At 34.5% G+C, this 18,012-nt stretch overlaps 1 protein-coding gene across 8 annotated transcripts in view; it reads right to left on the bottom strand.

Annotated features, from left to right (window-relative positions):
• Positions 1–18,012, bottom strand: part of INTS2 (integrator complex subunit 2) — a 73,179-nt gene that overhangs the window by 34,996 nt on the left and 20,171 nt on the right. For 7 of the 8 annotated variants that reach the window (XR_013177671.1, XM_077164995.1, XM_077164998.1 and 4 more), the window contains 8 exons: positions 15,173–15,399; positions 13,260–13,385; positions 9,550–9,621; positions 8,768–8,882; positions 6,103–6,171; positions 4,021–4,155; positions 2,656–2,832; positions 1,781–1,889 (listed from right to left, as the gene is read on the bottom strand). Coding sequence is in view for 7 of the 8 variants with exons in the window: in XM_077164995.1 (XP_077021110.1) it covers positions 1,781–1,889; positions 2,656–2,832; positions 4,021–4,155; positions 6,103–6,171; positions 8,768–8,882; positions 9,550–9,621; positions 13,260–13,385; positions 15,173–15,399 (1,030 nt within the window). In the remaining variant the exon portion in view is untranslated. The remainder of the gene's footprint in view (positions 1–1,780; positions 1,890–2,655; positions 2,833–4,020; positions 4,156–6,102; positions 6,172–8,767; positions 8,883–9,549; positions 9,622–13,259; positions 13,386–15,172; positions 15,400–18,012) is intronic. The other variant, XM_077164999.1, reaches the window with a different exon arrangement.

Here is an 18,012-nt window from a genome sequence, read left to right as displayed (position 1 = left end):
CTCCTGATTTTCCTCCTATACTCCCTCCTTTGTTGATCATATTTAATGTTATGATTTTTAATACCATATATATACTGAAGAGTCTCAAAGCTTCAGTCTAGGTATCTCCCCTTTATTCCAGATCAGTACATATATAACTGCCTCTTTAGCATGCCACCTGAATGTCTAACAGAAATCTCAATCTCAAACTTAACATGTCCAAACTGACCTCCTGATCCCCCACAAATTGGCTCCTTTTCTAGTCTCTTATTTCAGTTCACAGCCACTCTGTCCTTTAGACTACTCCACGTCAACCTTGACTCCTCTCTCTCAAATCCCATGAATCTATTAGTAAAACCTCAGCTACACCTTCAAAACATATCCACTGCTACCAGCCGAAACCACCATCACATTTTGCCTAGAATCTTACAAGAACCTAATAACTCCCCTCTAATTTCCCGATACCTTCTTCAAGAATCCAGGGTCAGATATACTTCTAACCTAAAACCCTAACTTTACTATGCACATCCATCAGACAATTGTAGAAAGGATAGCAGAATCACAGCCAAGTATACTGGGTTAGACTAAGCATGTCACTGAAAAGAGTGGACTGCATAATATCTAAAGGTCTTCCAATTCTAAAAATTCTGCATGGTATATTCACAAAAGTTGTCGCTATAATCTTCTTTGCAGTTTTCTGTATTTTTATAAGTTTTGCTAAATATTAATTAAAATAAAATTAAGGGTATATCTTGGTCTCCTGCTACAGTATTATGGTTTGAATTCTCCCTCAGAATATCCCCTAGTTCCTCCACTACCTATTTATTAAATCACAGGTGTCATATTCTTTGACTTAATTCAAAATACATGTGGATACAAGTGGGCTACTATAACATAATGTTTGTCATTAGTTCATCTTTTTCCTAATATGACAAAGATAACAATCACAGTTAAAGGATATTATCTGTATAATTCTAACAGTTGAAGTCAGGAAAGAAAGTAGCTAAGGAATTCATGGTATATTTAAAACATAATCTTTCAGCTAAATAAACACAAACTGATCTGCCACACTGAAAAGTGGCTTTAATTTACAACTTTTCAAAAATTAAAATTACTCAACTGTGGCTAAGTAACCAGACCCTTACAATAATGTCCCTGCCATTATATATTCAGTGTGTACAATTTGTTAGTGACACCCTTTTTGTTTCAAATATTAAAAATATGTTAAAAACTACATATATTTAATAAGCCTAAAATACAGATGAATTTTTTCCAAAATAGAATATACTACTTTGTGCTGACATCTTATATGCTAAATCTGACCTTCCGATAGCTTATAAAATAACTAAATATGAAAGCGCAGTTCAGTGATAATTTTAACAGGAAAGGGAAACTTTCTTCTATTGCTTTTTTTCCCAACCTTTTGATTAGATTGTTAACATTTCACAATAATGGAAGGAAGCTAGGGTAAAGAAATCAAGCAAAAAAATTCCAATTACACCTCCTCCAGGTTTATTTCATAATTTATATTTAGTTTCTACAATAAGTTCATTAAAATTGTTAAAAATAGAGGTGAATCAGCTATCTATTAATGTATCCTGCTAAAAAGAAAACTGAGCCACAAAAGGTAGTTATGTACCCATACATGCATGTATGTATGTACATTTCAGAAGATACAACACCAACATGGCAAAGAATATAAAATGATGCTGGAGGCTTGCTCATATTACAGGTTGAAAAGTAACAAAATATAAACAAATAAAATGAACTCCACTAGAACCACTCCCATGCTCACACTTACCTAAGGTCTTAGTGTTTGCTAGGAGAGCTTCCTCATAAGACAGTACATAGTAGAGCACCAAAAGCTGTGCTGTGATACTGAAACGCTGATTAAGGTGAATGCTGTCACCCTGGAGGTAATAATATAAATACTTTAAAACACTGCCAAATTTCACAAGAGTTTTTTTGATAGTAAAAGCGTTCAAAATAAACTATTCAGTGTACTTCTAAGCTCAGATAAAATTGAAGAAATGTTGCTGGTTTGCATTAAACTCAAAAGACAACTTGAAGCTTAAATGCAATTTGAGATGGCATGGAAGATCAAAGTACACATGCCTAATTAGTCTTTAAAATGGGAAAAAAAAAAAAAGACTTCAGGTGTTACTCAACAGCAATCCCATAAGGCTGCATATGAAAGGCACACAGGAGTCTCAAGTATTATCAGAAATTTTTATGGAGAAAATAAGCCCTAAAAAAAGATACTGTATATTTACTTAGAGTGATGTAAAATGTAACTATTTTTCCCTTCTGATGAATGAGGAAACCACGGTTTTTATCAAATTGTCCATAAATGAATCTATGTATATGTTAGATTTCCAGGAAGCTAAACAAAGCTGTGCTGAAAATGTCATGCAGCCCTTTGTCAAATACATAAACTGGGGGTACTCTTAAAACTTTAAAATAGAGCTTTTAAAAAAATTCCTAAAAAGGTGTTTATATGAATCACTACCTGGAACTAATACCATTATTTTAATTTTTGGGGGGGTTGTAAGGAAAACTAACCCTATTTTAAAATCTGAACCACTTGGACGTCCTCTAATAGTTGGGGGAATTATGGAATGAGAATAAACTGAAAGAAAAATAAACTAATAGATGTAAAAGAATCACTTATTTTACCCCAATGACTCCTTGGAAAACATTAAGTATCTCCTGTTCTGTGACTGGCTGATTTGTGGCTTCTGGATTGGATTTAGATGCAGGAGTTAGTATAGAATTTATGTATACATCAATCAGAGGAATTAATTGAGGATGGAGAGGAATGGAGGTTTCACACAGCTGTCTATAAATCCAGTCCTAAAAAAGAAGGTTATAGGCACTGAATCAATCAATTACAGCTAAGAGAAAGCAAGGGAAATTATAAAAGTCCATACATATAGTTTACATGATTTATAAATCAGTGAAGCACATTATTAACTCCTAGCAATTTCAAAAATATTATCTAGTTTCACCATTGTCTCTGATTTAAAAAACATGAAAAAATGAACTATCTTTATTTACATCCCAGTCGAGAATATTGTGCAGAAGATGAACAGTAACTAAAACGATGAGAAGCACTGCTTTAAGTCCTTATTCTATTAGTTTTTAAGAAGTGGAAAAACATTTTAAACTCTTACTATATCTGCCAAGAACCACAAGTATTGTGGTAGAGGACCCCATAACAGAGAGGAATTCGGGGAAAAGGGATAGTTCTTCACAGCAAACCCTCAGGCAGATTAAGAAAAGTGGCATTGATAAGCACTTAGCAGAGACTATCATTTAACTAACTTCAAATTGAGGGCATGTAGTAATGTCAGGCATACAGTTGGTCACTTAATTCTTCTCTATTTTGCTTGCTGAAAACATAAACAGGCAGAAGATACAATCTAACTGGAAAATAATTTTGCTAACTCATAAAAACAAGGACAGTTTAAAAAGTGATGTATCATGTATAAACGGTCCATTGTTCTTTGTAAATGAAATAGCCTCTAGATAAGGTTCAAACAGATATTTTTTACTTCCTGGGTTCCAATTTTTTCTCTAGAGGGCCATTTAATTGTTTGATAAAGCCAACAGTAACAAATTGAAGACATCAAAATATGTATGTTAGGTATTAGGTGTGTTTGGGGCAAATCTACAAATGCTGGTCACAGCTGAACAGCAACTTTCACAGCTTGGCAAATAAAATCAAAATGTAGAATATAGTACTTATCTTACTAAGATTCAATGAAATATGCTATTACTAAGAATTTAGATGGATTAGTAGAAATATGCTATTACTAAGAATTTAGATGGATTAGTAATACTATACACTTTGTAAATAACTTTACAATTATATTGTTAAAAAAATCTTAGTTTCCTGATTATTATAACTACAGAAATGACTAATAGTTTAATATCACATATTTCCTACAGAAAACCACAGGAAAGGCTTCCAAACTGAAACAAAACTGGGAAAAAGCATTAACTTTAGTTGCAGGTTGAAATGTAATTTAAAGTTCATACTTTAATTGACACTTTGTGCTTGGTAAAGGAACGACTCCTAAGAAGCTGGTAAATACAATGAATAGGCAAAAAGCCAGTAATGTTGGCACTCAGGTTGCTGGTGACAGGAACCCGAACTGCATGAGCTGTGACAACCTAAAAGGGAAAAATAGCATTAATACTAAATACACAATTGTTCTGAAAGGAAGATCCATAGATAGATACTCAATATTTAATACAAGTGTGGTCATTAGGAATCAATGATGAAAATCAATTATTACATGTTTTAATTATTTTTTAATGTTGAGGTAATATATATAGGTATCTATAAAGTCCTCTAAATTTTTATTTGCTTTTAAATATATATATTCAAGCTGATATGGTAAAATAAAATATTAAATTCGGAATCATAAAATCTGGGATCAATGACTTTGGATAAGTCATTTTATCTTCTGAGTATATTTTCACATCTACAAAATGGGATAATAGTTACTTTCCTATCTCACAGAGTTCTTACGAGAAAAAAAAAATTTAAAGCATTATGTGAATTATAAAGTACTATATAAATGTAACAGGAATTTTTATTGTTATTCTTATTGTGTCATGCATAGACCTCTGTATTTCTAAGACTCTCCCCAAAGTTGTTTCCCAGTTGCTCATTTAAAGGCAAAAAAATAATTTATGAGTCCTCTATGGTGTTATTGTTTGTTATATGTAGCATATCTGTAGGTGTTTTGGTGGATGACAGGAAGAGCTTGGAATAGGAATGAGAATATTATTTACCTTTGAAAGCAAAAATTTAGAGCTATGTGTATTTTCAAGTATTTTGTTTTTTTTAAGACATATATACTTAAAGTATCTGAAGATTTTAATTGACAAATTAATCTGAGAATTACTTATTAATTTTAAAATAGGCTACTTCACTGCAGAAATAAAATACCCTTAGGCTTGCCCATGAACAAAAATACTTAGATCAAATAAGAACATGTAAACAAAAGAATAAGGAACTTAGAATCTAGTTTATAATCCAGTTGGAAATGAACTTTATAGCATAAAGGTTTATGCAACTATTTTTATTTTTCACCTAACAAATGTAAATTATCACCTCATGTTAGTATCCTACCATCAATACCTAAGGCTATATTCTTAAGTATCTACTCAAACTCTCCAAAAACATACACATTTAAAGCATGCTTTAGTATGTAATGAGCAGCTTTAAAAGTAAATTTTAAATGGATTATGTTTTCAGACGTGTCAGACAAAATAAATCATCTGTGCCAGTTTGAAACTATTATGTCCCTAGAAAAGCCATGTTTTAATCCTGATCCCATCTTGTCAGGGTAGCCATTTCTTTTAATCCTCATTCAACAGTGTAGGGTGGAAACTTCTGACTAGATTATCTCCATAGACATGTGGCAAGCCCAACTGTGGCTGTGATCTTTTGGTTAAATGGAGATGTGACTCTGCTCATTCACGGTGGGTCTTGATTACTTTATTGGAGTCTTTTAAAAGGGAAAACATTTTGAAGAAACCTCAGCTGCAGATGCTTGGAGAACAGTTGCTTCAGAGCTGACAGAGACAAGGATGTTTGGAGATGCTTGGAGTGCTGACAGAGAGAGCAGATTTCTAGAAATGGGCAGAGACCAGCACAATTGCCACATGCCTTCCCATGAGATGCCAAGCAAGCCAGAACCCAGAGTTGTATCCCAAAGGAACTAAGTGAAGACCCACAGGTGCTTAGAGAGGAAAATTACTGTCATCTGAAACTGGAAGTAACAAACTGGGAACAAGGGCCAGCAGATGCCAGCCACATGCCTTCCCTGATCAGCCTTTCCTGAGCCAAAGTATCTTTCTCTGGACCCTTAGTTTGAACATATTTATGACCTTAGAACTGTAAACTTGTAACTAATTAAATTCCCTTTGTAAAAGCTGTTCCATTTCTGGTATATTGCATTCTGGCAACTTTAGCAAACCAAAACATCTTTAGAAACAGAAAAGGCATAGAAAAAGAATGTATGATTATCTTATGGTGACATATACAAGTTTTCCCAAAGAATGCTGTAAAAGAAAGTTAAATAAATACCTAAGAATAAAAAGAAGTACCTGCTCAGTAAAAATTTCCTGTGTAAAAATAGTCTTCATCCTGCTCAAGGAGCTTGGCTTAATTACAATCTGAAATAATCAAAAGAATTCCAACAACATGTGAAAATATTATATATGAGGCCCAAAATTCTCAGCTCAATTTATTATCTAGAATGGCTCTAATACAACATTGCTACCTATCATAGCTTACCAAACCCCAACCAAAACCATTCCTGCCAACCCTAAAGACCACGTAGGGCGTTATATAAGATTTTATAAAAGTTCCATGCACTAGGGTAACTTTCCAGAAACCTACAACCTCCAGATGGGTCCCTGGACCAGATAAGTCCTGAGGCCTAGAGAGGCCAGTGTCTCCAGAACATCAGCTAGTTTCATCTCCCTATCCTATATTATTGACAGCCCCTTCCAACATGAAAAAGCTAAAATGGACATAGCCCAAATACCCCTAAAGAGTGGAAGAAAGATCCAAGATGATGGTGGAATATACAGAAAAAGGTAGGGTTTAACAAACAAGCATGATTACAGAATCATTACATTGATATTTCTTTTAGTCTCCAGTATCTCAGAGCAGTTAGAAGTAAAAACTTAAAATTGTGGAATTGTAACCCATACCAAATTCTGAAATCTGTTCTACAGCTAATTGTGATAATGGGCTTTGAAATTTATTGCTTTTTTTTTTTTTTTTTTTTTAACATGGGCAGGCACTGGGAATCAAACCCGGGTCCTCTTGCCTGCTAAGCCACCATGGCCCACCCATTTATTGCTTTTTTGTATGTATGTTATTTTTCACAAAAAAATTTAAAACATAATAAAATGGCTCCAATACACAAAATGAATATCTAAATACACTAGCCTATCTGAAAGGTAGCTTCTCAAACTCAGTATTAAAATGTTCTTGTCCTCAGAAACAGAACCAATATAGTAAAGTATTTAGTAAATGCTATTAGCGGCATTTCAAGTCAGTAGGGAAAAATGGGTTATTCAATAAATACAGCTGGAATAACCTCTTTTTTGGAAGGGGAAGTGAAATATATATATATTTGCACACATGACACCATACATCAAAATAAATTCCAAATGGATTAAAGATTTAAATTTAAAACATGAAGCCACAAAGGAACTAGAAGAAAACATAGGTAATTGTTTATATGAACTTGAGGCAGAAAAAACATTTCTAAGCATAGTAACCACAAAAGAAACAATTAATATACTACATAAACAAAAAAACAATAATTTCCACAAGACAAAGTTAAATGGCAAAAAACAAGAGGGGGGCTGGGGAAAATCATTTACAACTTATTGTACTTCACTTTTTAAAACACTAAGGATTTTAAGATGGATCACTTATTTAAGAGTAGGTTTTCAAGGAAAAAATAAAAGGAACCACTTCCACATTAACATAACATATGAGCTGTAAAATGAATCCCAGTTTCAATATTGGGTAAAATATGCGTCTTAAAAATCTATGAAATATGGTATATGAAGCATAATGACATATCTTTTACATATAAAGAACCATTCTAAATCAGCAAAAGAGAAAAAAAAGCAAAAACCCTAGAGAAAATTGGGACATTGATAGGTCCTTCACAAAAGAAAGAAACCAGACAAGACACACACACACACACACACACACACATTTGTATGCTATATGGCAGTGGTCACATTTCATTCTTTCTCCATGTGAGTATCCCTTTATTGAAGCACCATTTGCTGAATTTTAGGGGGTTGGGGAATAGGCGGAGTACATGGCCAGGAATCAAACCCAGGTCTCCGCAGCATGGCAGGCAAGAATTCTACCACTGAACTACCCTTGTACCCCCCACATAGATTTTTAAAGCTTCAAAATTTCACTAGTAATCACAGAAATACAAAATAAATGAGATCATTTTTCATCAATCAAATGTGCAAAGAGTAAAAGGAATGGCACAACCAAATGATAGTCACAGTTTCAGAAAATAGGCACTCATTCATTAATGATAATAGTTTAAACTGGAATAATCTTTCTAAAACATAATCTAGCACTACTCATTAAACACCCCAATTTAATCAAACCATTTTACTTAGTAATTGTACTTTTAGAACTTTATGTCAAGGAAGTAATCAGAAAAGTGCCTGAAGATATAAATGTGACTGCCTGTGTATTGAGTATGTATTTACATAAATGAGGATATTCATCTAAGCTTTATTCAGAAATAGAAACCATCCAAGTGGCAAATAATAAAGAACACATTAAGAAAATCATGATCAAACTATATAATGGAATACTATGTGGCCATTAAAAATTATACTATATTAGAATGTTTACTGATATAAGAAAATGCTTATCATAAATTGGTGAGTTTTAAAAATTACAGTATATGTACATCCTTTTAAAGAAAGAACAGACAATATAATACTAACAGTAGTATATTTGATATCTCTGAATGATGGAATTATAAAACATTTTCCCATCTTTTCTGCATTTTTCATATTTTCTGCATTATGTATCTATTATTCTTGTAAATAAATGTTTCCAAAACACGTTTTTCTAAGAATTCTAACAAAATTTCAAACTATTAAACAACTAAGATTACTTCAAAACGGAAACAATTTATTTACTTTATACTAACTCAAGATGCCCAGCTTAGAAACACCTTATTTTAGAAAGAAGATAAAAGAAAATTACCTTCATCCCCAAAGTAGAACAGACCAAGTCAATGATAGCACTAAGTTGGTTGCTATGAAAGTACATTGCCACCAATAATAGCATCTCCCCGAAAGAAGCAGACACTCCTGAAGTACTGTTGAAAGAGAAAAGAAAATGTGGATTTTCAAAGAGACAATAAGAAAAGCTTTCTCAGCTAACTGAACCATATGAATGAGGCAGGCTAAACCAGGGAAAGAGGGAAGAAGGAAAAAACAAAGCATGGTTAATCAAGGTCAGGAGGGCCCGATCGGACACCCTGCCCAGGGGCTACCCACTTAGAGTAAACACCAAGTGACAGCTGGCCCATCTGGAGCTAAAGGACCCCCACCTGAGTGAGTCATCTACAGAGAAGGGTAGAGCCAACTGACCCACCCAAATATCCTATCTACCACCAGGCATCACCCTGAAGAGAAGAAAGGGTGGAAGAAAAAGCCCTGAACAAGGAAGGAGGTGAGGGAATAAGTAAAACGAATCTATAAAAGCAAATGGCGGATGGGCCACGGTGCCTCAGCAGGCAGAGTTCTCGCCTGTCATAGTGGAGACCCGGATTCGTTTCCTGGTGCCTGACCATGTAAAAAAAAAGCTAATGGCCACACATTGCCTATTGCCTCTCACCTCCCTTCCCTTTATCTTTGCCAAAGTGCCTGCATGTCCTCTCACATGAGTTCTAAATAAATTTTCAACCTTTTTGCTCTATCTGTGCAGTGCTCTTGAATTCCTTCACATGGCATGGCCAAAAACCTGTAATCTTCTGATCTTACCTCTCAAAATAAGCTTCTTCTTTTATCATCCAGCTTAGCCACACCACCATTAGCTGCTCCTGTTCAGGTGTACTATATAAAAAATACCAGAATGTCACTGGTTTAAATCAGATACACTACCTTGTGAATAAAAAGCATTTTTAGAAGAAATTATTTTTCCTACCATATTTTGAAATATCAAGTCAAATTAATTGCTTGCTACATTGGGTCATTATTGTCATTGAGATATGAAGTAGTTCTAGAGAGTGAGAATGAAGATCTTTGATTTCTTCAAGAATCTCAACAGTCAGGCCCTCTCAAAGTCTTACTGTGGTTACAAAGTAGTTACTGCATTCACAAGTTAGGGAGAGTAAACCTCCCCCAAATTCCTGGGAAAAGCGAGGGCTCTTTGGGATTAAAATGTTAGAAGAACCATAATAACAGCTTATATTTTAAAAAAATGTCTTAAAACTTAAACATCAAAAAGTCACAGACTGGTATTAGGGCAGTAAAATGTTATTCACCTTTCACCTGAAAATTGGGATTTCATTTATAGAAACCTTTTGAGAAAAACTCAAAATCAAAGATAAATGATCATGATTCATTAAAAGAAAAATAACAGCTATGTTCTCACCAGATATGAAAAATGGTTGCAAAAATATACCGAAGACAATGATTTGGGGGGAATTCCTAAAGTTTAGATTAAGCAGTACAAGATGACTTTGGCCTGTCAAAATAATTTTCATTTATTTCCTTCCTTCTTCAATGCAGTGAAAATAGGTAAAACAAAAAACAACTGAAAAATGTGCTTCTCCTGGTACCTGAAGCTAAAAAAATTTTAAAGGGCATTCTCAACCTTTCCTAAATCATTCTACTATAAAAGATGTTGTTATATAGTAGAAAAATTGCAGCCTTTAGAGATTGTCAGACCTGAGTTGGAATCTGATCTCTGACAATTACTGATAGTGTGACCTTGAATAAGAAATTTAATTAATCTTTCTGAATTTCAGCTTTCCTACCTATAAATAGGAATAAAAATACCCACCTCATAGAAGTAATGAGGATCAGAGGTAATGTTTAGAAAGTACTTCAAGTGAAGAGAAAAGAAAACACCTCATTTCATATACCTAATTTCATACCCTTCTGAAATTCCACTAAAACTACATTAAAGGGATTTTATTAAAAGATATAAGTGCATAAGGATGATGAGAAGAGTAACAATAAAAAAAATTCTGGAAGCTAGAGAGCATGCAGATGAGTGAAAACAGATTTCACAAACATGAGAAAGCAGAGTACTAAACTGGCAGGAAGGAAGATCAATCTACTTTATACCACAGAATCCCAAAAAGGCTGAGGAATTAGCAGCTCCTGGCAGTTGCAGGAGGGAGACAGAGCCTAAAATTGAAATACTGAAGGTCTATTTTAGTAGGTCTCCAAATTACCTTCTCAATTCTACCCAAGTAGATGAAAACCTGGCTCCAGTAGAGAGAAGACTGGAGATACTCTCTGGAGATGGTAAAACAGTGTTTCTGAATTTAGGAACTACCAGGCATAACTGAAGTAACATTCTGAAATTGGAAAAATTAAGTGAATGATTCTATTGCAGGCTGAAATTTCCCAGCCCTTAACCCTCACTCTTTCACTATACTTACGGGTTTCTTATTAGGCCTTCAATCCCCAGGCAAGAGAACAGTCTTCTCCCTGGGAATGTGATCAGTTCAAGAGTCTCTCAAAGACCTATTTATGCACTTAAAGCTTCTAATCTACTTTCCAATTTCCCACTTAAATATAGGCAATCAAGAATTATCAAACATTTGTGGAAAACTTGTAACTTGGAAATCAGAGACCAAAACAAGTAGCGAAAGGAAACTCAGAGGACAGGAAAGTATAAATAAAATCCCTTCAAAATCATTATCATGAACATCAGAGTAATCAGAAAATGAGACCATAGATACTAAGAAGAAAACCTTAACAAAATAAAGAAGAAATATTAACAAATTGTCAAAATAAAGAAAAAAAAATTAACAAAACTGAAAAAAAGAACTCACAGAAATTAAAAACTGAAGAATTAGACGATAAAGTTGAGAACAAATCCTAAAAGGTAGAATGAGCAGTTTCCTTTTGGAATGATGAAAATATAAAATTAGATTGTAAGGATAGTTGTATTTCTACTAATACGTTAAAAACCAATGAATTGTACATTTCACATGGCAAATTTTATGGTAAATAAATTACATTTCAATAAAGCTATTTTTTAAAAAGTAGAACAAGACAAAGATAAGAAAAATAGAAATGGATAAGAAAGTTAGATGACCATTCAGGAAGTCCATTATTCAAACAAGGGGAGGTTTTAGACAGAGAAAATAAAGAAAATCCAAGGGAAAAACATTACCAATGAAATAATTCAAGAAAATTTCTTAAAACTGAAGGATATGAGTTACTAGGTTGAAAGGACTTACTTTGTACCTAAAACAAAAGATAAAAACAGACACACCCCAAGACATATCAACCAGAAAATCTCAAAACTCAGGGGACAAAAATCTTATTGTACAAGTCTCCATATTAAGAAAGAACAGGCCACACAGAAGATCAGGAATCAGAATGATGAATTTCTCAATAACAACACTGGAAGTTAGAAGACATGCAACCCTTAAAAATTCCCAAAGGAAATTATTTCTAACCTAGAATGCTGTACATTGCCAAACTATCAATCAAGTGTCAAAGTAAAATTAAAACATATTCAGAAATATCCAGAATCAAAAGAATTTACCTTCCACATACATTTTTCAAACAAAATGAAGGAGTAAATGAAAAAAGATCAAGGCATGAGATACAGGAAATAGAAGATACAAGAAGAGAAGTAAAGAAACTTGCCAAAATGATGAAAAGAAGTCCAGGATGAGAGCAGATACCAGGTGCAGCAGATAAACAATTCAGATTGGAGCAGGACAAAATGTTCCACATGATGGGAAAAATGTCCCAGGAGAAATTTCTTGAAAATGAAGAAGATGAAATTGATAGAATATCTAATGAGTTTGGACATCTTAAGAGGAGAGTTAGACTGCAGGGTTTGAGGTTATATTAATGCTAAGTACACAGAACATCAAGCACATTTTTTTAAAACCACAACAGGACAATAATTAATGCAAAAAAAAAAAGTTTTACAGGAGAGGAAAACTAATCATATACTACATGGTTGAGCTCTTAATCACATTTACCTAATCATAATACAAACAACTATATATTGATCTTACCAAAATTATAACTATACTGGAAGGATGGGAGAATAGGAAGAATATATAATATGTTGGAGACAGAAAGAAGAAAGAGAATTAATCCCTCATCTTCTATAGCGGACAGTCAACAAATAACACCTGAAACTTAAAACTCAAGATATAGCAATGTAAACATATTATTTTAAATTGTAACAGTAAAAGCAAAGAGAATTGTAAGAGGTTACTTCTAGGGGAGGGGATATAGAGAGGAGCGGGGTGAAGACTGTTCTTTATCTTCACAAATCTTGAAGAATTATTTTGACTCCTTTAAACAATGTGCACATGAAACTTTTATAAAGATAAATGACCAGCATATAGTAGGTGCTGAAACTCTTTTATTAAAAAGATACTACAACTTACCATATCTAGGCCAGTTTTTATAGTATGCTCCTGATCTAATGTATATGTACATTTAAATAAATAAATTAAAACAGAAAAACTTATATAGTAAGGTACCTGACAAGCGTAGAAAAGGCCAGTAGCATACAAAAGGAAAGTGAAACAAAGCGAACCCCAGCTGGCGTAGCAGGAGGACGGCTTGTCATCAACTGCAGTAATTGTTCAGCTTCTTCCTCGGTTGGTCTAAAAAGGGATGCATTATTAGGCCACTTTTTTAGCTGGGAGAGGCAGGAAGAAAAAGTGAGCCTCCCAAAATTTTACCCTTTTCAGATACAAATTTTTAACTTTATAATGATACCTCACTATGTAATATTCAGTCTCTTGGATCAAAAGCAAAACTATTGAAATTTTACATCTATAGTATTTTTCCTCAGACCCAAATACAGGCAGTTCTCACTTTCCACAGTAGTGTGGGACCATAAAAATGGCTACACAAGTAGAAACCATTCAATGTGATCTTAATAATCAAAGGGAAAAATTATAATTATTCCATGACCTCTAAAATTTTTGTCAAAAACTTTCTCAAAGGAAATTATTTCCAACCTAGAATGCTATAACCCACCAAACTATCAATAAAGTACAAAAGTAAAATAAAGACATTTTCAAAAATATTCAGTCTCAAAAGAATTTTGTTGAATTTGACAAAAAAAAGTATGTCAGTTATAATGCACAGGGAAACTTAAAAAAATAGTAAAATTAACATTTATTTAGTATACTTTAATAGAAAACATTAGAGACTGAAAAATTAAAATTTTACTGCTTTGTAAAAAACTTATCAAGAGCAATTTGAGAAGCCCTTGCTACTACCTTGTCATCATATAACTCATGATACCAAGTAAGAATCTTTTCTATGCCTTGGTGAATTGTCAGACTTCCTTCTAAGTTTGGGTGAGCTTCCAACATTTTATCTTTTGTGCTTTCAGCAAGGAAATACCTCTGAGAGTTCTTTTAATATGAAGAATTTTGCCAGCATCGTTTACTCTGGAACATTTTCATCCTTTTTGTCCTCACCACTTTCCTCACCGATGTCGACAAGTTTGCCTTCATTATTTTTGCCTAGAGCCTCTCAAATGGCAGTAGTGTCAACATTCCCATAGTTAGCTGTTTCTTTTACTTATGTTTGGTTCAAATGTCACTTCCAATGTTATCACTTCTGTTTCTTTGCTACATTTTCATTTATTGGCCAATTCCCTCTTTTAATTGTCTATTTTCATAAAATATCATGTGGGTTTATCAATAGGAGACAAGGAGGCAATACAGCTACATTTTGCTCTCTGTGTTTGAACTGAATAGCAGACCTGCAGTGACTAACCACAGACAATCTTTTAAAGAAGTAACATTAATCAGCCACTTATCATGAATTTATCTTTTATTTACATAGCGACCTGTGGCCTGAAGAGTTCACAGTCAAGTCTGTATCTGAGGCAACTATTCAGTTAATATACTGTGGTAATCAAAATTTAAACTGTACTACTGGGGGACTGGCATTATTTAACTGAAATTCGTGCCATCATAACTGTGAAAAGTAAGGACTGTATGTATGCTGAGGATATTATTCAAAACGATGTAATACAGTTATTAAACAAGAAAGCTTTGCTTAATAATCACATCATACCAACTTTATGTAATTTACGATCTCTGTTGTAAAAGGAGTCAAACTGTGAGGCTGGCCAGGCAAAGCCTCACAGAGAATTTATTATAGTCTTGTTAAACTACAGTGACAAGAAATGACTGAACTGCTCCAGCCACTCCAATATTTTCATAATTCTATTTATGATCAGACTAAAATAAATGGATATGCCCCAGCAAGAAATACTTTGTTTTAGGAGTTCATTTTTGATAGAAGCCAGCCTGTACCTGAGCTCAGTAGAAAACTCAAAATCTCTGAATAAAAGGCCTTGGCTCACTTTCTTGGGAGTAGAAACAAGAAAGTAAAACGTTAAAAGGTAAAATATTAAACTATTGAATACTTGAGTCCAGCGATCCCCATCAAAGCACAGTACAGACGTAAGAGTGCACTGGCTTTCACAACATGCTCTTCTTTCAGCCCCGAATACACAGACACATTGGGCTCCAACTCCACATCAGCTTCTTCCACAATGCGGGTACTTCTTACTGTGGGGAGAATGCCCATCAGCTCCAGAAGAAGCTGCCTTCTCATTTGCCAAAGAACAGAACTGCTGGTCTCTCTTTTTCTCTATAAGAAATATGGACCACAAAAGGAACAAAGCATGGGACACTTATTAAAAGGAAGTTCAAACAAAGCTTTCCAGCTAAAACATTTGAAGCTGACCTATGTAAGGAGGCTATCATAACTGCAGAATCTCTTTTAACCAATCAAACAAATTCAAAATCCAACTTCACTGATTCATTTGAAGAATACTCTAGTCACTCTAATTCAGATTGACTATAGAGGAAATACTAAATTAATGACAATTTGAATTGTAGAACATATTTAAATAGTACTTGCAAGTACATAATGACTAACAGAGTGATATGTGCTCAGACTTTGAAGATAGAAAATCTTCGGTTTAAACCCCAACTCTGCCATTAATAGATTATGTACTTTCAGGCACATTATTTAACCTCTCAGAACCTCAATTTCCTAATAAAAGGGAAATGTATATTTTATAAATAATATTTACCTCATAGGGCTGTTATAAGTAAGAATTTACAAGTCTATCACTCATAGATCTTTAGGCAGGGATAATATCTTAATCATCTCTTTTTCTGCAAGGCCTAACATTGTGCCTGACATATACCAAGCACTCAATGTCTGTTAAATAGATTAAGGAATGAACAAAGATAATATATATGAAGGAAGTTTTAAATTTATAAAGGGCTTTGAAAATGTTAATTATTATTTCAGTATTTCCAAGTAAAATACAGCAAAAATTGTGCTATAGTAATAACATTAAGTTTAAAGAAGAAAAAAACAACTGTATACAAATAATTACAAATATGATGAGCATGTAAACTACTTAGCACAGTTTCTGACATATAGGAGGAATATGATAAAAATTAACTTCCTTTTAAAAAGCAAAGTTAAAAATCAGTTTACAATCAGCTAGACTTGAATAATAGAAATGTATGGGGATTCAGTAGTCTGGAGATCCAAGCTGGTCACATGCTACTATCTAGCTGAGTGAACATCAACAAGTTAAAAATCAGTTTTCATCACCAGAATTATTATGAAATGTCTTTTGAAAAAGTAAAATATTTTGCAAGTTAAAAACTACTAAAAACTAAATACAACTTATTTTAAATGATCTAATGTAGTAGTTCTGACACATAGGAATCCTAGGGGTTCCCAAGACTATTTCAGGGGGTCTGGAAAACAAAAAATGTTTCCTTAAAAATATTAAGACGGGGTTTTGAGAAGGCAAGATGGCGACTTAGGGAGGTGTGGGATTTAGTTTGTCCTCCAGAGCAACTAGTAAATAGCCAGGAACAGTACAGAACCGCTGGGGCCATGTCAGTGACCAGACACACAGCATACCCCAGTCTGGACCAGTTGGACCAGCTGCGAGCCCCCCCAGAACCGTGAGTTCCCCAAGCCATGGCAGCCAATGCCCCTCACCCACTTGCTGCTTCCCAGAGGGGAAACAAAAGAGACTTTACCAGCAGCAGGTGCTGAGGCAACAAAATTCCAACTGTGGAATTAATTAACAAATTCTGGCTACTAAAAATAGGCCCCTAGCTCAGCTGAACCTCAAGTCAAAGTGGAGGTCATTGGTTTTTGCCCCAGTGCAGAGGGGGAAGGGCTGACAGGAAAAGAAAAAAGAAAAAAAAACAGAGATATTTTATGTATCTGAAAAGGTCTGGGCCCTGCAGGAAAGGAGGGAACACAAAGGACCTGGAGATACACAGAGTAACATACCAACTTAAGCTCTTGATTGGCAAACCCGAGGAATGGGGTACTGCTCTAAAAAGGATTTTTTTTTCTCTTTTGTGGCTGTGTTTCTACATATTGATAACTATTTGGATATAGCTGCAAGGCTTCTCGGGCTGCACTGCTCCAAGTATAGGCAGAACTGAGCTTGTTTGTTTGTCTGGAGCCTGTGCCTTCCCCAGGAGAGGGGTCAGGCCCAACTCAGGTGGAATCCCTCCCTCAAGGAATATATATCCCAGGGTCTGGAAAAGTGAAGCAATTAAAGCCAGCCTACAACCTCTCCTCTGTCTCAACCACACCCCCAGCAGGGAGAGTCTGCTGAAGTTAAAGGTACTACATCACCTTATGCTTGTGGAACACACAGGCAGACAAGCACCACATACCAGGCAAGACAGTAAAAACAGAGAGTTTCAGAGGCTTCATAGGAAAACTTTTTAATCTGCTAGGTCTCACCCTCAAGAAAAACCAATGCAGGTGACTTTTTCCTCCTGACAGGAGACCAGTCTGATCTGGAAAAATCTGACTGGGGTCTATAATACCTAAGCAGACCCTCTTAAGGGGTGGGGAAAAGGCATCATACAGGCAGGGCAAGAAACAAAAACACAAGAGCTGAAAAATTCTGATCTATTAAACAAAATCTAAGTTAGAGGACTGGAATAAGCTGAACTGAAAGCCAAAGAACAGATAGGCAACAAAGTCATCCAGCAAAAAAATCCTAGGGAAAAAAAAAGTGAACACAATCTCCAGAATAAACTAATTAAGGTAATTAAATGCCAAGATGCCAGCAGAAAATAATGAGTCATGCTGGGAAAATTGAAGAAATGGCCCAGGCAAAGGAACAAACCAACAATTCAAATGAGATACAGGAGGTGAAACAATTAATTCAGAATGCTAGAATGGACATGGAAACCTCATCAA

This window comes from Tamandua tetradactyla, chromosome 6 (genome assembly GCF_023851605.1).
Source record: "Tamandua tetradactyla isolate mTamTet1 chromosome 6, mTamTet1.pri, whole genome shotgun sequence".
In the NCBI taxonomy this organism is placed as follows: Eukaryota; Metazoa; Chordata; class Mammalia; order Pilosa; family Myrmecophagidae; genus Tamandua; species Tamandua tetradactyla.
The sequence above is the reverse complement of the archived record's forward strand: the minus strand, read 5'-3'. Positions and strand labels throughout refer to the sequence as shown.